This window comes from Oryzias latipes, chromosome 1, assembly GCF_053564925.1.
Source record: "Oryzias latipes strain Hd-rR chromosome 1, Olatipes_Hd-rR_3.1".
Taxonomy (NCBI): domain Eukaryota; kingdom Metazoa; phylum Chordata; class Actinopteri; order Beloniformes; family Adrianichthyidae; genus Oryzias; species Oryzias latipes.
In genome coordinates, this window is record NC_136237.1 from 31,474,811 (window position 1) to 31,497,129 (window position 22,319).

General features: G+C 46.9%; 1 protein-coding gene and 1 pseudogene across 1 annotated transcript; both read right to left on the reverse strand.

The window, feature by feature from the left end:
- Positions 1-12,771: 12,771 nt before the first annotated feature.
- On the reverse strand, positions 12,772-14,589 carry LOC144992868 (uncharacterized; annotated as a pseudogene).
- Positions 14,590-21,112, reverse strand: LOC144992884 (uncharacterized). The gene is made up of 8 exons (XM_078949452.1): positions 20,456-21,112; positions 18,584-18,722; positions 18,427-18,534; positions 18,172-18,365; positions 17,829-18,057; positions 17,647-17,762; positions 16,855-17,553; positions 14,590-16,161 (listed from the first exon to the last, which is right to left on the reverse strand). Exons 1-8 carry the CDS (start codon positions 21,110-21,112, stop codon positions 14,590-14,592), a joined length of 3,714 nt encoding a protein of 1,237 aa, XP_078805578.1.
- Between the last annotated feature and the right edge of the window lie 1,207 nt (positions 21,113-22,319).

Consider the following 22,319-nt stretch of genomic DNA (forward strand, 5'->3'; position numbering starts at 1 on the left):
ACTGACTTTTATCAAGGATTTTGTATTAAGGATTTTTTTTAACAAAGTTATAACTGATTTCTAATAAATTATATTTTAAAGCAACCCACAGCCTCTGTTTTGGTTTACAGTAAGATCCACACCTTTCTTTCTCTTATTTGTTTCTTGGGGCTGATCAGCTCCAGGTGGCGTTGTCGATCCTCTTATTCGTGCTGCCACACTTTGCAGTAGACAAACTGTGGTTTTGTGTAACTATGCTTGCATGACTCTCATTATGACATAGCCTACCTGAAACCTTTTTGTTCATAGCCCCAGCCCTCCTGTTACAGGAAACTCCACTTCTCCACCACCAGCTCTACTTGTATTGAGTATTTGGTGACTGAATTGTGCGCCCAGTCAAAGAACAGTTGAGTTAGACACCAAATAAAGTTTTTTTTTTCCTACTGCTAAAACTGACTTTGTCTGCCTGGTGTGTTTGATGTTTCGAGGTTCCATCAGATGCGCGCATCATTGTGGTCAGACACGCAGAACTGGTGGTTTCTGAGCTTCTGATGAATTCATGCACAAATGTGATCAAACCAATGCTTGTTTGGCTGAGGCTCTTGTGCCTTTTGACTCAATCATTTGTGACCTCATAGTAAATTAAATGTAGTGAAACGCTGAATTTTGGAGATGGGCCAAATGAATCATGATCAAAAATGGCTATAGTTTCTCCAGGCCCATGTCTGCACACAGAGATGCAGATGGGTCTGCGCTAAAGTGGCAAACCTCAAAAACCCAATAGTTGCAGTAGAACACATGAAAACTGGATGTAATTGTTGTGATGTCTGATGGAAAAGCAATCAAGACATGAAATCTGCTAAGATGTTTGTGTGATTTCTCAAATGTGTTACAGCAAATACTGAATGGGTTGTAACTAACTTACCTTTCCATGTGTACTAAAAATCCATATTTATTGTCCCATCAGTTCAGGCGCATGATCAATGTTGATACAAAATAATTTTCTGTGCTGTTTTGTCCTGTTCTTTAGATCCTGTGATGGAAATCTGCATCTTGGCTGGACACACATTTCAATGATGTACATTTTTGTGCTAGACAGAACAAAAAATAATTTGTCAATATTTTTTAACTTTTTAATATATTAATTGAATGGAGTTTGAAGTCTTCAGACTCAACTAATGGTGTCAAACTCCAGGCCTTGAAGGCCAGTGTCCTTAATGTTTTCCAATTAACCTGCAATTGTCACTTTCACTATAATAATGAAAAGGTCAGAACACTGCAATACTTTTAATACAGACAACTCATGGAGTAGAGAATGATTTATTTTCCAGATTTCTTTTAGTTTGGCAAAAGGCTCCGTTCAGATACAATAAAACAAGATCTCCAAAGAAAACTTCGGGTATAAAACTGCTCCTAACAGAGCTCACAGGTGGAAGCCAGGGAGGAGGGTGGGGTGACAAACGCAGCGCTCACTGACACAGGGCGTAGAGCACACCTGGTTCTTTAAGTAGGTCACGGAACAGGTGAGTTTATTGGGGTGAACCGTCCACAGGTAAACACACTGCTGAGCTGCCTGCCTGAAATAGTAATTGACCCAAGGTTGTTCTGACACAACCTGTCATGGCTACAGAACACTTTCGAACCCAGATGCTGGAACCCAGAAGAAACACAGCGGGAGACGAGCGTGGCAGGTAAGAGATTTAATAGGAGGATCAGTAGGCAGAGCGTGAGCAGGACTTGAGGGAGGTCCCAGGCGTGAGGCAGATGTAGGTGGCGTCACTGGTGGATTCCTCCGCAGGAAGATGCAGACGTCTGAAGTGGAGATCCGAAGAAAAGAGGTAACGGCAGAGGCTCGAGGTGTGACCGCAGGAGAAGACAGAATGGGGGATCCGGGCTGAGGCTGATTCTGGCGACCAATCGTGGCTATGGATTCCTGGGGGTGAGTAGAGAGAGAGAGTTTAGGCGCAGGCTTGACGAGACAAACAAGAGCTTGACGTGAACACCAACTATGCACCATCAGGGGCAACGGACCTGCTAGCTACGCACTGCCAGTTATCAGATACCCTGCAGGAATAATAAGATGGCCAACGGAAGAGATACGCCATGGATGTTAAGACACAAAAGCTCCTCACCATGCATGGAGGGTTCCATCCCAAATCCAGCACCCTGAGAATGTATGCTAGCTGCAAGGAAGGAGGCTGAGGACTAGTGAGCGTGGAAGCCACTATCCAGGATGAAACATCCAAGATCCATGAATACATCAAGCTCAAGGCCCCAACTGACAGTGTGCTCAGTGAATGTCTCAGGCAATGGAGAGCAGAGGATACAGTTCTGGAGGACAGATCCTCATGGGAGGACAAACCCCTGCATGGGATGTACCACCGGACCATAACTGTAGTGGCCGATATTAAGAAGTCCTACCAATGGCTAGAAAGGGCCGGCCTACAGGACAGCACTGAAGCACTCATCCTGCCAGCTCAGGAACAAGCCCTGAGCACCAGAGCAATAGAGGCTCAGATCTACTACACCAGACAAGACCCAAGGTGTAGGCTGTGCAACAAGGCACCTGAAATTATCCAGCACATAACTGCAGGGTGTAAGATGCTGGCAGGGAAAGCATACATGGAGCGCCACAATCAAGTGGCTGGAACAATATACAGGAACATGTGTGCAGAATATGAACTGGAAACCCCAAGGTCAAAAAGGGAAACACCTCCGAAGGTGGTAGAGAATGAAAGGGCAAAGATCCTGTGGGACTTCCAGATCCAGACTGATAGGATGGCAATGGCGAACCAACCAGACAGCTTAGTGGTGGATAAAGAACAGAGGAAAGCCGTTGTGGTGGATGTGGCAGTGCCAAGCGATGGGGACATCAGGAAGAAGGAACATGAGAAACTGGAGAAATACCAAGGACTCAGAGAAGAACTGGAGAAAGCCAGGAAAGTGAAGGTGACAGTGGTGCCTGTGGTAATTGGAGCACTCGGGGTAGTAACCCCCAAGCTGGAGGAGTGGCTACAACAAGGGCTAAGGATGCAGCTCATCAAACTAAAAGACGAAAATGCAGTTCTTTTTAACCTTTAAGGTTTTTTCAAGCAAAACATGAATTCCTCACACGGGTCTTCTGGTCTTCATTTCTTACTACACAACTCAAGATGACACATTCTTTCTTTACATTATAATCAGTCTTTAACTGTTTTCATGTAACCCTTGTGCTATCCTAGGCACTTTAGCATTGGGTTAAAGTTGAGTTGGGTCATCTAGACCCAACACACAGTGCACTGAACCTTTTTTCTTCAATGATTTGTGAACCTTAATGGTCTCCGTGGATTACATGAAATCTTTCCACCTTAATCCACCTTTGTCATGGTAGGGAGAACAGGTAAATGCAAGGGTGGGGTCATCTAAGATACCACAAGGGTTATTCTTTTTACTGTAGATGAAAAATATCAGAAATGTATATAAAATAAAGAGCAGAGGAATACTTTTTTAATCCAGTAACAATGTCCAATGCAGGAAAATGTAGAGGAGACAGACGTAAAGGAGCATGTAAACTTTAAAAAAAAATAAAGCAATGTTGACACTGTAATTAAATAAAATGAATTTGTTTCACTAGTGACAAATCTGTTTTATGAATGCAGTGTTACATCTACCAAATACTTTAAGAAAGGAGAACTACGCAAATGAGTTGTGTTTCTGAATTACTTCCAATGGAACCCATTAGTGTTTGTGCAGTAAATAGATTGGATTCAGATCCATTACATTAAACTGACAACACAATATGTAAGACACTATGTAGGGTTTGAGTTTTCAGATTTTGTCTGTTAAAACAGTTCAAGACATCAAGATGTCTGGGTTGGTTTCTTTTTATGCCTTTTTTTGGGCTTTTGCTTTTTCGCTCTTTACATTCAAGTCTTGCTTTAAAGAAACACAAAACATAAGTGTTAAAACGTTGTTTCAGGAAACTAAATGTCCTTTTTGTAAGCCTTAGTTACTTCCACCAGACAATTTCCAGGAAGCCAGAGAAACTTAAGACGACATGAATAAGGCTTAGCCACAGTGTGAGAGTTAACAGGTAACCCATAATGACAAGCTGAGCCACGAAAAGACCAAATGACGCAGACAGGTTCAACTTGTAGATAACTGTAGTCTCACTGAAAACAGTTCTTCCCAATTGAACTTTCACCTTAAAAAACAACTTTTTTGCCTGTTTAGAATTGATTTAATTTTACATTTTGTAAAAAATAAATGATGGTAAAACTAGCCTAAATAAACTTCTGTAAACAGGAAGTCCACAGACATGCAGCCCCTCACCCAGCAGTAACAGTTTCACATGCGAGCTGATTCAACACACAGATAAGTGCAAAGTCTCTGTGAGTTCCATACAAGGAAAGATCAGGTTAACAAAGACGCCACTGAGTATTCTACGTATTCTATTATCCAACTTTATTTTAAATGGATAAAGTTAAAATGTTCTTTTTTTATATAACGTAATGCTTTTTTAAATAAAGTAGAAAAACTTTCAGCTCCTCTTTCTGGCACATCAAAGTGTTCATTTGGTGCTGATTTTTGTACAGGTTACAAAACTTTAAGAACAAATTCTGAACTAAACCAGAAAAAAAGGACGTGTGTCTTTCCTTGTAGTTGTTTATTTAAAGATATTCTAATGTCAGATTTACAAAAAGGACAAAGTCAAACCAAATGGAAATCTTTTGCCGTGTATAGCTCACAGGAAACCCGCAACAGCAACAACACCCCCTTAAACAACTGCAGATTGAATCATGCAGACGGATGGAAAGAGCAGATAAGTTTGTTCTACTGTACTTAAATGTTGTCACACATCCCTTCAGGATTCGCCAAAGCATATCAAGTTTTAAAGTTATCGCATTAATCGCAATGAATTACTCACACACAAAAAAGTGCATTATTATTATTATTTTTTTACTTGTCCTGTCCAACAGCTGGGCAAACAGATGAGAGCTGAAGGCCTCTTGTGATGGACGTATTTTATTTTAACAACAGGGCTTATGAATCTTCTGACAAACCAGAGGTATGTCTGAATAAACCCCTTTTGTAATCTAGGCCAAACTTTATTAATTTTAATCATATTTGAAAATCTTTTGTGTTGACCGGACGGAAAAGGAAAGGAGGGAAGAAGAGAGAGGGATGTTAGAGAAGTGGGGGATAGGAGGGTGATTATAGAAAGGGGGCGTAAAACATTGAGGCAGCATAAAGCAACAAGTTGCCGGATGGTTATACTCATTACAGTGAGGTTCAGATGTACTTCAAGTCTAAAAGGGCGGGGTCTGTCCACACACACACCCAAATGCCACAAACATACCTGCTGGCTCCAAAAAAGTTCACCTGTCAACTTGTACACAATACAAATAATGTTCCTACGTGCATACTTATGCATTCAACCAACTAGTGTGAAACATTTCATTCAAACACGCAAACTATTTGTGCAAAGGTGAGCTAACACCTGGGCTCAAGTGATTGTTATGTTATAAGCACACCTGTTGGCTCAAAAAATGTTCACATGTACACAATACAAATATTGTTCACACACGCATACTTATGCCTTCAAACAAAACTATTGTGAAATATTTCATTCAATCACGCAAACTAGATGAGCAAACACCTGTGCTCAAGTGAATGTTTATGTTCTTCTAAAGTAGATAATGGAATGTGAAAAGAAGGAGGGAGAGTTCCCAGCCATCCCCACACCAAGACCCCCGCCGCAGCGGCAGCCAGAACCCCCCAACACCCACACGATAGCAGATGGAGAACAACCGCCCCCCGGGCGATCACATCCGCCACCCAGGCCAGGGCCAGCAGGACCGCCACGGGGGCCCCTAAAGCCAGAGAGCAGGGAGGCATGGGGGGAAAGAGAGTACAAGCTCCAGCCCAACCAGGAGAACAGCCCCCCCCCGCCACGCCAGGAGGGCCCAATGTGAGACCCTGACCCAGAAGAGTGCCCACAACCCCAGATGAGCACCTTATCACCACGCAGGAGTTCTGGGCATCCCCCCACCCCAACCCGAGGTACGAGTCAGGACTGTAACCAAATGTGACACTGTATTGTGACAACAGTAAATCATCTGGAATATTTTTAACTGTTTACATGAGAATTATCCTTATGGTCAGACAGAAATTTGCGATTGGTTAAAAACAGAAAATACGCTGGGCGGGGCACATGCTCCCTGCGGCTGTACATTTCATTAGTCAGTGATGAAATGTACAGCCGCTTTTCATCATTTAACCGCTGGCTTTCTAGATGGTGCCCAGAAAACGGCGTTGGTTTTGTGGATAACTGGAGCGCGTTTTGGGGGAAGCCCGGTCTCATGCGGAGAGACGGCGTCCATCCCACCCGGGACGGTACCGCTCTTCTTTCTAGAAACATTTCTGCTAGCCTTAGTCTGTTAACCTGACAATCCTTAGAGGAGACCCGGGCGCAGAGCAGCAGTGTAAAACGCTCCTCTGAGCCTCCCTTAGGGTTAGTGCCGGTGCAAAACCCATGCAGGGAAAGTCAAGCAGGTCCTAGCTTTAGCTTATGTGCTGAAAGACAAATGAAAGGAGCGCGTCATAGAAACCTTAAAGTGACAGACAGCAGTTCTCACAAGCAGAATTATGATGTCATTAAATGCGGTTTATTAAACATTCGATCCATTTCCTCCAAGTCCCTCTTAGTCAACGTGTTAATTACTGATAAAAACCTTAGTCTTTTAGCCTTAACAGAAACTTGGCTCCATCAGGATGACTATGTTAGATTGAATGAAGCAACCCCCCCCACTTATGCTAACTATCAGAAATCCAGGATTTCAGGGAAAGGAGGTGGTTTGGCAGTAATATCACAGTCTAGCTTACTTCTCAGCCCTAAAGTTAAAAATGCTTATAATTCATTTGAAAACATCATATTGTCTTTAAGTCACCCAAACAGGAAAACTCCAAAACCTGTTTTACTCATAATTATTTATCGCCCCCCCGGCCCATATTCAGAATTTTTAACTGAGTTTTCCGACTTCCTATCGACTATTGTCTTAGATTCTGATCAAACTATAATATTAGGGGATTTTAATATTCATGTTGATGACCCCAGTGACTGTCTAGGAAAGGCTTTTGCAGCTTTATTAGATGATGTTGGTTTCACCCAAAGTGTGAATGAACCCACTCACTGTCATAAGCACACCCTGGATCTTGTTCTAACCCATGGTATAGAGATCAGCCAGCTGAGTGTCCTTCCTCTTAACCCCATCATTTCTGATCACTTTATGATTACCTTCCAGCTTACACTGGAACATCCTTCTGCCCCAGTGAATAAGAAACAACTTAGAAGAACCTTAACTGACCGTTCTGTGTCTGAGTTTAAACACACAGTTCAGCCAGTACTTAGTGATATTCTGAGAAAATACTCTGAGACCAGCTCCCATAGTATCAGTCCTAGTATAAATGACCACTTTGTTAATGATGCCTTACAAGCCCTCAGGAGTACACTCGATGTTGTTGCCCCCTTGAAACCTAAGTTCGTCAGACAAAACCGAGTAGCACCGTGGTTTAACGGTGAAACTCGTTCTCTTAAACGAGAAACCCGTAAGTTGGAAAGAGAATGGCGCCGCTCCGGTTCAGAGCAGTCTCTGGATATCTGGAAACATAGCCTATTAAATTATAAAAAAGCTCTGCGTAGAGCTAGAAGCCAGTACTATTCAACCTTAATATCAGAGAATGGAAACAATCCAAGATTTCTTTTTAGCACTATAGCTAAATTAACTCGCAGTCAGAGCTCAGTAGAACCACATGTTCCTGTTTCTCTCAGCTCTGATGATTTTCTTACATTTTTCCATAGTAAAATCTCAAATATTAGACATAAATTAAATCAAGTTATTCCTACTATCAGCCCAGAACAGGCTGAAGCGGTAGAAATGGAGGCATCCATAGAAACCTCTGTAACATTAGACTGCTTCACTGCTGTGGATCAAGCGGAAATAACATCAATTATTACGTCCTCCAAATCCTCAACGTGTCTGTTAGACCCAATTCCCACTAGACTTTTTAAAGAAACTTTTCCCCTAATTAATGATCCCATATTAACAATGATAAATGCCTCTCTGGAAACGGGTTACGTGCCACAGTCTTTTAAATATGCAGTTGTTAAACCTCTTCTGAAAAAGCCCAGTTTGGATCCTAGCATCTTGGCCAACTATAGACCGATATCAAACCTGCCCTTTATTTCTAAAATCCTAGAAAGAGTTGTAGTTAAGCAGCTTTACTGCCACCTACAGGACAACAGCCACTTTGAAGACTTTCAGTCGGGGTTTAGACCTCACCACAGTACGGAAACTGCACTAGTTAAAGTCTCTAATGACTTGTTATTGGCCTCAGAAAAGGGACTACTTTCTATTCTGGTCCTGTTGGACCTCAGTGCTGCCTTTGACACTATCGACCACGGTATTTTACTCCATAGATTAGAGCAGGACATAGGGATCAGAGGATCTGCTCTCCAGTGATTTAAATCCTATCTGTCTGATAGGTATCAGTTCGTTAATGTAAATGGCCATTCCTCTCAGTGCACTCGAGTCAACTATGGAGTCCCACAGGGCTCAGTCTTGGGACCGATCCTGTTTACGCTTTATATGTTACCCCTAGGAAACATAATCAGGAAACACAGCATTAATTTTCATTGTTATGCCGACGATACGCAGTTGTATTTATCCATGAGGCCTGACCAGAATGACCAGATAGAGAAACTGAACGCCTGCATCAGTGACATCAAGACCTGGATGACAATTAATTACCTCCTCTTGAACCCAGAAAAAACTGAGGTCATTATACTTGGTCCTAAAAACCTCAGAGATGCTCTGTCTGCTCAGATAGTCTCCCTGGATGGTATAAGTATAGCCCCCAATTCCACAGTTAGAAACCTTGGGGTTTTACTTGACCAGGATTTATCATTTAAGGCTCACATATCTCAGGCATGTAGAACTGCCTTTTTTCACCTGCGGAATATTGCTAAGATCAGAAATATACTTTCTAAGAGTGATGCTGAAAAACTCATCCATGCATTTGTTACGTCGAGGCTGGATTACTGTAACTCCTTGTTAGCAGCGTGTCCTAAGAGTTCCTTAAGAAGTCTCCAGCTTGTTCAGAACGCAGCTGCTAGATTGTTAGCTGGAACCAGCAGAAGAGATCACATCACTCCTGTGTTAGTTTCGCTCCATTGGCTCCCAGTTGATTCTAGAATTAAGTTCAAGATCCTCCTGTTAACCTATAAGGCCTTACATGGAATGGCCCCGTCCTATATTAAGGACCTCATAGTCCCTTACCAACCAATCAGAACACTTCGCTCGCAAAATGCAGGACTGCTTGTGGTTCCTAGAATTAGTAAAAGTACGGTTGGAGGTAGAGCGTTTAGCCACCAAGCCCCTGCCTTATGGAATAAACTCCCAGCTCATGTAAGAGAGGCCGACTCAGTTTCTACATTCAAAGCTAGACTGAAAACATTCCTCTTTGGAGAGGCTTATTGTCAGACTAGTTAGTATTCAGAGATTATTTAACTTAATGTTAGTTTGTTTAAATTAAACTTAATAATAACTATTTCTTTTAAAAGGCTGCTAGAAGTTGAAGCTGGGGTAACTATGGTGCACTGGGGTTCTGTCCTCTTTCCTTTTTTACTTCTACCCTTCCTCTCCTCTTTTCTTGATCATAATTTATCATTTAGTTCTCCATGCCTGTGTTTGGTGCAGTGCGATTCATGTATTGTCCCTCTTTTCCTCTCCCCTCCTGGGGAGTGGGAGTGCTTCCAGACTCCAGTTGGCTCATCCGTGCTCCAGTTCCTGACCGTTTACCTCGTCTCTGCTCCTGCTCCTACACCTGGCTGTGGTTCCTGTCTCCGGCTCGACTCGCGCCTTTGACTGTCCCCACAACCACGGCTGGATGAAGCTCGTCTGCTGGACTTTTATATATGTAGTTGTAGATTTAGATAAGTTAATTCTTCTCTAAGAGTTCTGGTAAATCGCCTGTCCGTCCTGGGGGAGGATCCCTCCTTCATGTGGGCACCCCTGAGGTTTCTTCGTTTTTTCCGGAATCCGGTTTTTTTGGGAGTTTTTCCTTACCGCGAAGGGGGGTCTAAGGGCAGGGATGCCAGTATAGCTTAGTCAGTTTGTTAGTTCATTTTAGTATTTTTCTATTGAACTCTTTGTATTCGTGATCCTTTTGATTTCATGTTTTACTTCGAAGCCCATCGAGACGACTGTTGTTGTGATTTTGGGCTATACAAATAAAATTGAATTGAATTGAAATTGAATTGAATGAGTTCTCAGCAACTTCTAACTGTAATCACAGCCTGTTCTGCTTCACTACTGCCCTGTTGTAAATGTAGGCTGAACTTTGCATGTCCAAAACTCCAGCTTTCTACAAATCTGCTAACATGCTCAGAACTAAACGACTGTCAGACTTTAGTTCTTCAGGAATACCGTAATGTTTAAAAAGAGGTTCAAAGGGACGCCATCCAAACGTTTCCACCAAATCCGAGTCCCCGATTGGTTACAGTTAAATCTGGTTTAACTTTCAATGTGCGTTTTTTCGGTAGAGGCCAAAACAAAAATGTGTGAAGCGATGAGTGAACATAATAGTTTTAAACGCGGACACCCAAAATATGCATTGACGCGTTTACACAGACTTTTCATTGGAAGTGGTCATCTAAACGCCCATTGCCAAGGGCGATGTGAAATTAGCTCAACCCTTGTGCTATCCTAGGCACTTTAACATTGGGAGTTGGGTCATCTAGACCCACTAGACAGTGCGCTGAACCTTTTTTCTTCAATGATTTGTGATCTTCACTGATGTCCATGGATTACATGAAATCTTTCCACCTTTATCCACCTTTTTCTTGGTAGGAATAACACGTCAAAGTAAGGGTGGGGTCATCTAAGATAGCGCAAGGGTTAAGGTCACCTAAGAACTGCAGGCTGAAACATTAAATCCACAGAAAACGTCCCCGGAGTTCCTTCAACACAACACATTTCCAATTGCTGGAGGATAGTGTGGTTCTTTTGATGTGGTTGAATTTGACCCCCTTAGGCAAAATCCACATGAAGGTTCATTTCTTCTTCCTGAAACCCGAGTCCAGCACTGACAGAAACTCTGGATGCTACATCAGCTGTCCGTATATTAAGAGGTGTTGAAGTAAAAAACTGATGGACCTCATGTGAAACTGCTAAATGTGCCGCCGAGACGGGAAGAGGGAGCGCATGAAGGAAAAGAGAGGGAAAAAGGACAGGAAGAGTTTGGATTCCCCTCATCTCCTCTACTCCACTCTGCCTCGCAGTCATTCAGCACGAGTGGCTCTGACCCCTCTTTCTGGAACCCAGCATGACTGAGTGTTTGTGTGCATTTGTGGGTGGATAAATCCTCGTGTCGTGGCTCCATTAGTTCATGTGTGTCTGGATTTGTTTAAACTGGGCTCTGCGTGAACGAAGCAGGAGTCACCCAGACCCTGATTTTTGGGCAGATTCCCTCATATGTTCACAGCTGCACTGTGACGTAGTCACTGCAGAGCCGCTGTGGCGTTGTTGTTTTTTTTTCTTTTTGAGGGGGCGGGCCACGAGGACAGAATGTGTCTCTACTACAGACTGATCCCCCTTGTGAAAATGTTTCATTAGCAGATGAGGCAAACATGAAAAGCGCTGGATGCTGACCTTGAGAAAAGACATACTGAGATGAGAGATGTTTTTTTTCCCATGAATCCTTGTCATTTCATGCTTTTTTTACACTGAAGAACAAATTATTCTGTAACATTAAATATTTCAAGGTTATTAGTCCTTTTTCTTACATTTATTTGCTTTTTATTCACAATTAATGCAGAGTCACCAGACTAGCTTGCTGCTCACATTAAAAGCATGAAATATTATGAAACATGTCTTCGAAACTCGGTAACAAAAGCTCCATATCTTTCCAAGGTGGCAGTTTTACAAAATCAACATTGTAATTTCCTCTATATATATATATATATATATATAGGCAAAGCAAGTTTACTTGTATAGCACAATTTTTACAGAAAGGAACTGGAAAATGCATTAAAATCACAATACATAACAGTGCAAAGATTAAAAACATACACAATCATTATATAATTGACTTTAAAAGAAAGGAAAGAGAAAGGAAAATAAAATAGGTGTGGATAAGGACCCTTCAGTTATATACACAAATAAACAGGAATATTTTGAGTCTAGATTTAAACCTTAGCACAGAATTGAGGCCTATTTTTCACTACCTCGGGGAGACTATTCCCGCTTTTAGCTGCATAAAACTGAAACGCTGATTCCCCTCGTTAAGTCCTGACTCTGGGCACCCGCAGGGGGCCAGTCCCTGAGTTCCTCAAGTTCCTTTGTAGTTGTCAGAACTTTAGGTTAAGAACTTAACCCCGGTTCTCTGAAACATGATTGAGGTATCTCACTATGGGACACGCCACTGCGCTGTCCCCCAGAAGCTCTTTTACATTACGCCAGTCTTGACTGGCAGACAGAAGGTGACGTCTGTTCTCAGGAGGCGGGACGTCCTCCTGCTATAAGAGCCGGACGCCATCTTCTCTCCTCAGTCTAAGTAAGCACACCTCTTCTCGCTCCAGGCAAGGAGGGTGATCTGGTGAGATACCTCATTCCTGTTTCAGAGAACCGGGGTTAAGTTCTTAACCTAAAGTTCTCTTTCAACATTCGTTTCGGTATCTCACTATGGGATGTAGAGACTCCCGTATTGCCAGATAAGGTTACTCCGAAGACCAACAGAGAACAACCAGGCTGATCATACAGGTGTAGGTGTGGACCCCACACCTAGCACTGCGTGAGGCAGCCCTGGTCTAGTGACATCCAGTCTATAAAATCTGATGAAAGTGTGAGGTGTTGCCCAACTGGCAGCCGTGCACACGTCATCCAGAGAGATGCCCTGAAAAAGCCATGCCGCGAGTGGAATGAGCGCGCAGGCCCGCCAGGGGTGTTAACCCCCTGCTATTATAAGCCATGGTTATAGCGCCCACAACCCAGTGTGACAGGCGTTGTTTGGTTATGGACTTACCTGTGTGAGGAGAAGCCCACGACACAAACAGCTGCTCAGATTTCCTGAAGCCAGCCGTCCTCTCCACATACATGCGCAGCGCCCGCACAGGACACAATGTGTGAAGCCTCTCTTGCTCCGTAGAGGAAAAAGGAGGCGGGTTAAATTCCAAAAACTCAATGGAGTGGTAAGGTATGGCAGGGTTGAAAACCTTGGGCATAAATGCCAGATTCGGTTTCAACAAAACCTTAGAAAACCCTCTGGAGAACTGCAAACAGGACGGGTGAACTGACAACGCATGGATGTCGCTCACTCGTTTAGCAGAAGCTAGTGCAATAAGCAGAGCTGTTTTAAAAGAGAGCGCTTTGAGGCTCACTTGCCTCAGTGGCTCAAACGGTGCGCATGACAGTGCGTCTAGCACCACCGGTAAATCCCAAGGAGCAACAAGGCTTTTCGACACCGGTCGGAGCCGCCGTGCGCCCCTCATAAACTGACAAATAAGCGGATGCTGGCCCACTGTTTTGTCATTAAGACCTATGTGACAGGCGGATATGGCCGCCAGATACACTTTAATGGTGGAAAAGGACAAACCTTTTTCAATCAGTTCCTGAAGAAACGATAGAATGACTGGGACGGGGCTCTGGAAAGGCATTACGGCCATTTTTACGCACCAGTCCTCAAAAACGCGCCATTTGGCGCAGTAGGCGGAGCGGGTAGACCGCGCTCTGGCACTCTGGATCGTGTCCACGGCGTTCTGCGGGAGTCCCGCTGCCATGAGATTCAGCCTCTCATGGGCCAGGCCCACAGAGCCAAGCGTTACGGATGAGGATGAAAAATTTCCCCGCGGGCCTGCGACAGGAGGTCCCTGCGTAAAGGCAGAGGCCACGGTTGGCTGTGCAGCATCTGAATGATGTCCGCTAGCCAGTGTTTCCCGGGCCACCGAGGGGCTACGAGGATAAGAGAGTGTTTCCCCTCCCGAACCCTGGTGAGGGTAGGGGCAATCAACTCCAACGGTGGGAACGCATACAGAAGTCGGCACGGCCACTCGTGCGCTAGAGCGTCCACCCCCAGGGGGGCGCTCTGGTCCGTCAGAGAGTAGAAAATCTGACATTGAGCGTTCTCCGCTGACGCAAAGAGATCGACCTCTGCTTGACCGTAAATGCTCCACATCTGGGCTACCACCTGGCTGTGGAGCTTCCATTCCCTGTAACGCGGGTTCCCTCTGGAGAGCAGGTCGGCTCCTCGGTTCATTATCCCCGGTACATGAATGGCCCGCAGCGACAGAAGTCGGGAGCTGCTCCACATAATCAGTCTGTGTGCTAGCGTGTGCAACTGAAATGAGCGAAGCCCTCCTTGTCTGTTGATATACGCCACCACTGTGGTATTGTCAGTCCTGACTAAAACATGGCGCCCATTCAGGAAGGGTAAGAAATGTTTCAGTGCAAGAGACACCGCCAGGAGTTCCAAGCAGTTTATGTGAACTGATCGCATGTGGGAGCCCCACAGACCGTTCACATTCCGGCCCACCTTTGACATTTCCCCCCCTTTTAACAATGGTCGTCCCGAACATTATTCTGCTTCATATCTCACCGGAGGTCTCCCTAAGTTTGACCTTTCGGACCGACGCAGAGGTTCAAGGCCCTCGAATGCATCCGGAGGGTTAGGTGGAGCAGCTGGTGGCTGTCTTTCAGGGCATCTAACTGGTTGCGGGTTGCATCCCATTATCAGTCTTGGCAACCACAATGTTGGAGGGGGAAGTTTGGGTTCCAGGTCAGCTGATTTTCCATTCGGTTTCAGTGGTGGAGCATTCTCAGTCAGAACAAGGGGACATGTTCGCAGGTTATTTCGGTGCACAGTGCGGGTTGGTGTCTCCTTAGCCTCCGGCCGCAGGATATACACTGGGCTACCTTCGGAGAGCTGGGAGACCACCACGAAAGGTTCAGGAGACCATCTCACACCTAGCTTCCCTTTCGCCCTTCTGCGAAAATTACGCACTAATACACGCTCTCCAGGCAATAGGGGCGTTTTGTGGGTACGCTTGTCGTATCGTCTCTGATCCAGCGCCTGTCGCTTCTGCGTTTGTCGTCTCACAGCTTCATAAGCATTCTGTAGAGCTTTATGATGAGAGTTCACCCAACCTTGTAACGTCTGTGGTTGCTCCTCAGGTCCCAGTCCTGTCGACCAGTCTACCGGTAGTCGAGCGTGTCTTCCGAACACTACGTAGTGGGGAGTGAAGCCAGTAGTGCTGTGCACGGTGTTGTTATAGGCCTGCACCAGGGCTGGTAAGCGGTCGGCCCACTGTCCATGTTCAGTCTCTGAAAGTGAATTCAATAGACCCAACAATGTCTGGTTAACACGTTCACAACCCCCATTACCTTGAGGCCAATATGCTGTAGTACGACTTTTCTTACAGCCATAGATGCGACATAGCTCTTTGAATATTGAGGATTCGAAGGCAGCGCCTCGATCTGTCAAAATCCGTTCTGGGCAACCAAACTTCTGAATCCAGTTATTGTACACAGTTCGGGCAGTGGTTGCTGCCGACTGATCTTTAGTGGGAACGGCTTGGGCATATTTAGAAAAGAGGTCGGTCATGACCAGGATACAAGGCCACCTATCCTCAGGCCGACCCAGGGACAAATAGTCCAACCCCACCACCTCAAAAGGGTATGAAGTTGTAATGGACATCAGGGGAGCCCTCACCTCCGGGCCACGTTTTGCGCAGACACACTGAAGGCAGGCGTTTGTCCAGTCGGTTACATCTCTAGCCATTTGTGGCCAGTAGCAGCGTTGACGCAGAATTGATAGTGTCCTGTCACTGCTTGGATGACCCATCTCCTGATGGTATGCAGCCCACAGGTCTTTGGCCCCACTTCTGGGTATAAGGACTTGAAAAACCTCCTGCCCTGAACTGGCCTCCAAAAAACACCTCCCCAACACCCCATTACGGAGCTCGATCTTGCCCCACTGTCTGAGAAGCAGTTTTAGATCTGCAGAGGCAGCCTCACGTACCTCAGGTTGATCCACATGTTGCAGCTTCCACTGGCGCAGCTGTTGGAGGTCAGGGTCTTCGTGCTGCCTGCTCTCCCAGCCCTTCACTGTAGTCTCCATGCTGGTCACATTGTGGCAAGTGGGCTCTTCCTGTGAAGACAGCCGTGACAGGGCATCTGCATTTTTATTTTGCTTCCCCGGCCTATAGCTGATGGAGTACTTGTAGTTTGCCAACTGTGCCACCCAACGTTGCTCCACAGCCCCCAACCATGCTGAGTCCAAGTGCACCAGGGGGTTATTGTCCGTGTATACGGTAAACTCAGCCCCATACAGGTAGTCTTTAAATTTTTCAGTGACCGCCCATTTCAAAGCCAACAACTCCAACTTGAAAGAGCTGTGGTTTTGGTCATTCCGCTCTGTTGGATGCAAGCTGCGGCTGGCATATGCTATGACCCGCTCTTTCCCATCTTGCACTTGGGCAAGAATAGCTCCCAAACCTTCAAAGCTGGCATCGGTATAAAGTCTGAATGGTTTGGTAAAATCAGCGTATGCCAGAATAGGGGCACTCAGCAACGCCTCTTTCAGTTGATCAAAAGCTTGCTGACATGTAGGAGACCAGGAAACAAGTGAATTCTTCGCGGTGGCCGACCCATGGGTAAGGGCGTTTAATGGCAGGGCGATCTTGGAAAACCCAGAGATGAACCTGCGGTAATACCCCGCGAAACCCAGGAAGGACCGAACCTGTTTCACAGTTTGGGGGACAGGCCAGTCCCTCACAACCGCGGTCTTAGCCGGGTCTGTCGAGACACCCTGCGCACTGATGATGTGCCCAAGGTACGTCACCTCCTTCTGGAACAGAAGACACTTCCTTGGTTGTAGCTTCAACCCATGGATGTAAAGTTGTTGGAATACCTCTTCCAGATGCTGCAAATGACTCTGGAAGTCAGATGAAAAGACAATTATGTCATCAAGGTATATTAGCAACGAGTCATTCACCATTCCCCCCAGACAGCGCTGCATTAGTCGCTGAAAAGTGGCTGGGGCATTACAAAGTCCAAAGGGCATTCGATCGAACTCGTATAAGCCAATAGGCGTGGCAAAAGCAGTCTTTTCCCTATCCGCAGGGTCTACCTCAACCTGCCAGTAACCACTGGCAAGGTCAAGTGTAGAATACCATTTTGCAGCCTTCAGACAGGTTAGTGACTCTTCAATCCGAGGCAATGGGAAAGCGTCCTTATGCGTTAAAGCATTTAGCTTCCGATAGTCAACACAGAAACGCCAGTCTCCATTCTTCTTTTTGACCAAGACAATAGGAGCTGCCCATGGACTTGAACTCTCCCTTACCACCCCTTTGTCCAACATGTTTTTGAGGAGAGAGCGCAGTTCTGCATACAAGCTTGGTGGAACCGGTCGGTATCGTTCCCTGCTCGGAGGAGCTGAACCAGTAGGAATCTGATGCTTGACAACTCCAGTGCAGCCAAAATCCTCCTCGTGGCTCGAAAACACCTTGGTCCAACGTTGTAGAAGTTGGGTCATCTGCTCCTGTTAACAAACTGTGAGACCATCCCCCCTTAAGGCCAGAACTGGATGTGCTTCCGAACTGCTAGTTTCTTCTGAAGCTCCAATGCGCCTTACTGCCACCTCCAGCACTTCCGCGTCGACCCACTGAAGGCTCAGCTCATGCTCACCTTGGATGTCCACCGGGTCAATTTCTGTTACTTGGGCCACTGGCTGGCGCTGTGGAACCTCAACTGGATATGGATTCGGGTTACAGACTCTACATGGCAAACAGTTTCCTCTCAACAAAGTCAGCGTACGCCCCACTTGCCACTCGGTGTCATTATTGGTTAGTTCTTCTACCATCACAACCCTAGTGGCCTTAGGGTCCCCCTCTGCTACTTGGATCCAAAGCACCATCTCCGATTGTGGTGGGATCACAACAGGCAACTGCCGCTTTAATTTTGCAGTAGCATGGAATGGTGGTTTCAGCTGGCGAGTGTAGGCCAACTGACAGTCTGCAAAGGCTTGTGTCCAGGCCTTTCCTTCCTGTGGTTGAAGGACAGCCTTGAATGCTGGTACACCAGGATGGTTTCCCTGTGTGAGGGCAGACCACACAGCCTCAATAACATTCATCCCAAGAATTCCTTTTTCAGTACCTACACACTTATCTTCGACTATCACAATGCCCTTGCCCGATACCCGAATACCACCCACCATGCCATCCAGCAGCGCATAACCCACATAGGGGATCTCCAAGCCATTTGCAGCACGCAGAGTCAACCAGGGCGCTTCTTCAACCTGGGCTTCACAGTCCCCCAGGCACTTTCTGAATAGACTTTGGCTTAGCATAGTGACTTGGGATCACAAAAGGAACAGGACGGTTATTCAGAATAATCGTGACAGTTGGGCACTCACCGACTAGAGCCGACTTTGCGCCACTCTTTGATGCCCCCACGGCCCGGCCCTCAGCTGTAGGGGGTTCTAAAAATCCTGATTGCGGCGAGACCTCTGGGGACACCTCCGCTGCATGTGACCAGCCACCCCACAATGTCTACAGATGGGCCTGCCATACGCATCCCATTGATGTCCAAGTGTTCGGGGGCTGGCGACTCTGAAAGGTCCTGGTGGAAGTGGCTGGAGGGCTGAGCTTCCTGGCAGTTCAACCTTTGCTTCTGATGGAAGTTGGGGGGGAGGATGCGCAACTTCAGGTCCTTTAGAACCAGCTAAAGCTTTTATTTCTGAAAGGAGTTCCTTCATATCTTTCAGTTCTTGCTGCAACTCATTACGAAGTTCAGCTTTGAGCTGGTCCAGGTCAGACTGTGAAGCGAGTCTTTGAGTTGCAACTCTTTGGACTGTTACAACCTCCCCTTCCTCTTCTAGCTCTTTTTCCAGTGCTCTGGCCTCTCGACAGGCTTCTGGAAAAGTTGTGTCTCTGCTGCGACGAATCTGTCGATTAAGTTCTTGCTTCACCGCGCCTGGACGAAGCCCCACCAACAACTGGTCCAGGAGCAAGTCATCAGTGTCCCCAGCAACATCTTGGTCATGTTGGCGCCATCTAGAGAACAGCTCCCTTAATCTTAAAATGAAGAGGTGAACAGACTCATCAGATTTTTGACGACAGTTAAAAAATGCAGCTCTTAACTGGGCTTTAGAAGCAGGTTTAGCGAATTCACACTTCAGTAACTCGAGCACTTTCTCCCCAGTATTCCTCTCATCAGGTGCTACCAACAGTAATTCACGCTTGGCTTCCCCTTCTAGGGCACTCATGATAAAGTCTGCTTGCTGCTGGGGCCCCAGTCCTTGTGCACGCAGCATGGCTTCCACCTGAACCCTCCATTCTGCAAATGTTGACCTGTCACCACCAAACCTTGGAACATATGCGGCACCCATAAACCACGGAAATGTAAACTGTGCCATCATGGGACTACAATCCTCATGGGCTTCTGAAGTCATTTTTACACAGTAGAGCTGATCCTGCCGACAACGCCAAAAATTTGCAGGTGTCACACTGGTGATTGAATCAGCTCGATAAAATACTGTGCAAAAATGACTAGAAACAATTAAAAATGTAAAAAGGGATTTAATAAATAGTAGTCTAAAAACAGCTGTAAATTGTTAAAAAAATAAAAGACATAAAAATTTGATTAAAAGTCCCAGCTAAAAGAGTCCAGTCCCAAAGCCGCGCCCCCCCGAAGTCCACCGTTGAATCCGGCCGTGGAGGGGAAAAAACCAGCGTCTGTGCGGCTGAAACGAACACACAAAAAACGAAAAACTTCAAGGTGTTACACCAACATCAGCCACACGCATCCAGGCCGGTCGGGAGAGCAGACTTTCCTTTATGCACCGATCGTCAGGCCTTCAGGTCCCACACGCAACTTCTCGGTCAGCCTCGGCATTCCTCCACACGGTCGACGCCCCCGTCTCACACGGCTCCCGCTACGTCTTCAAGGCGATCAGCTGGTCCGCCTTCCTTTGGCTCTCAACCGGAGCTTCATTCCTTGCGGCACGCTTCAACTGCGCTGCGTGCGTCTGCCTCAGGTGCTTGCTTCTCCGGCAACTGCTCAGAGTTCCATTTATGCAGTGGTGAGGGGTTCTGCCCAATGAGGTCCAGGTGTGTGTAATCAGGTCCATGATCCAATAAAATTAAACCGCATGCAAAAGTAAAAACTAAACAAAACAGCACAACATACAAAACCACCCAACACCAAAAGAAATACTAAGGATCAGCACAAATATTACACACATTCCGGCCCACCTTTGACACACGGTTCCCATAACAACACCCGTGGTGAGGAAAGAGATATCCCTCCACTTGTGTAGGGCGAGAATGCATGTCACCGAAGCAAGCACCCGTCGGTGACCATGGCGGGCAGGGCTTAGATTGAGCGACGCCACCCACCGCTGAAAAGGACGCATGTGTAAGCGACCAAAAGGGATGACGGACAGAGCCGATGCCATCAGCCCGAGGAGCCTGAGTCTGAACGTTATCCACGCCCCCCTGCGGAACTTTGACAGACACGCCCGGAAGGCTGTCACTCTCTCCGCTGAGAGTCGCGCTCTGAACTCGCACAAACCGTACCAGACCTGCGTGTGTTAGCATTCTGAATTTGTACTTTCTCAAGTTTTTGTTCAGTGCCCGTAGGTCTAGAATCGGACGCAGGCCTCCACCCCGTTTTGGGACCAGGAAGTATCTGGAGTAGAAACCGCTGTGAGCCTGCTCCGGTGGCACTAGCTGAATGGCTCTTTTGCCTTGCAGTGTTTTGATCTCTTCCTGCAAAATGCTTGCGTTTTGCCCCCTGGCCTGCGACTGCAGTATACCATTGAAAAGGGGAGGGGTGGATGCAAACTGGAGTCTGTAACCCTTGGTAACAGTGCTTATAACCCAGTCTGGCGCCTCGCAGTGTCGCCACTGCTGTGATTTGTCCGAGAGCGGGCCGAGCGGCTTCTGTGCTGAGACACTGGTGGGCGTGGCCAACGCGAGCTGCGCTGAAGCAGGGCTCTCTGCCACCACGGTGCTGGGCTGCTGTGCCACTGGTGGTGCAACAGCTCTCTCCTGTGTCCTCATAAGCAGTCGCGCAGCTCCCACCCGGCTTCCCGTCATTTGTATGTGTTTTGTTTTTTGTTTTGTCTTTTTGTGTTGAGGCTGCGCCCTTGGCTCGGGGCCTGGTTGCGCGCCTCAGGGATTTTTTATTTGTGTTTGTTTTAAAAACCTTTTCAAACACTTTCTGGGACACAACTGTGGCTCCACTGAGCTCTCTGTGGGTCACTATTTTCTCCTTTTTAACTGGCTGTGAACTGTGAGGACCACCAGAGCCTATGCACGCCGTTTGGTCGGGCTGGAACATGCCCTGGAGAAAAACGACGGGAGCTGAACGTTTCGTAGAAGGGCGGAAGCAGGCTTCTGGTTGTGCCCGCTCTCCATCCCTGGTGGTTTCGCCCTAGGTGGCACGCCTCTTTTTCTTTGCGCTCTGAGCGACAGGAGGCGCTGGCTGGGCTGCCGTTGTCACGTTGGGAGCAAACGGTTTCTTGGCCCAGGCCCCTCTGGCCTCAGCAAGTTTTCCCTGGCTCCGGTCACCTGGCTGAGGCTGGCGTTTCGGAGTGCGGTAAGCTGGTCTAGCTACCGCTTGAGCGAAGGAAAGACGCGGTGCAGCTGGGGTAGGAGGAGGTACCCTCCTGGGCAGACACAGCTGCAGCGCTTCACCTTCCCGTTTCTTCTCCTCACAGCGCCTTTGCATAGTGGCCACCGCTGGTCCAAATAGGCTATTTGGGTCCACAGGCACATCGAGGAGTTGAGTCTTCTCCTTCTGAGAGAGACTAGATAAGTTCAGTCACCGGGCTCTTTCCTGGACCACCATGAGGGCCATGGCTCGCCCAGAGGCTTGGACTGCGGACCTGTGGAGACGCAGACAGAGGTCTGTGACCACGCATAGCTCATTCCAGAGGTCTGGGGTTGGTGTGGCTGACATCTGTTCCTGCAGCTCTGTCTGGTAGGCTAGGAGCAGAGAAGATGCATTCAGGGCTTTCACCGATGCAGCAACGGCCTTGTAGCCCTTTTCAGTGAGAGTTGACTGGAAGCAGTCAGCTTTCGAGGGCAGGGCGGGGCCCGCGGAAGTCATGGTGGACTTCTGCGTCGGGTGCAGGTGGGATGCCGGCAGCGGTTCGACTGGAGGGATATGTGAGAATCCGTTCTCCTCCATGTTAGTCCAGTCCAAAGCCGAGCCTCCCAGGATGGGGCTTTTGGCTGTAAAGGGGGTGCTCCAGGTCCTGGTCGCTTCCTCCAAGCACTCAGGGAACACTGGCAGCAGCTG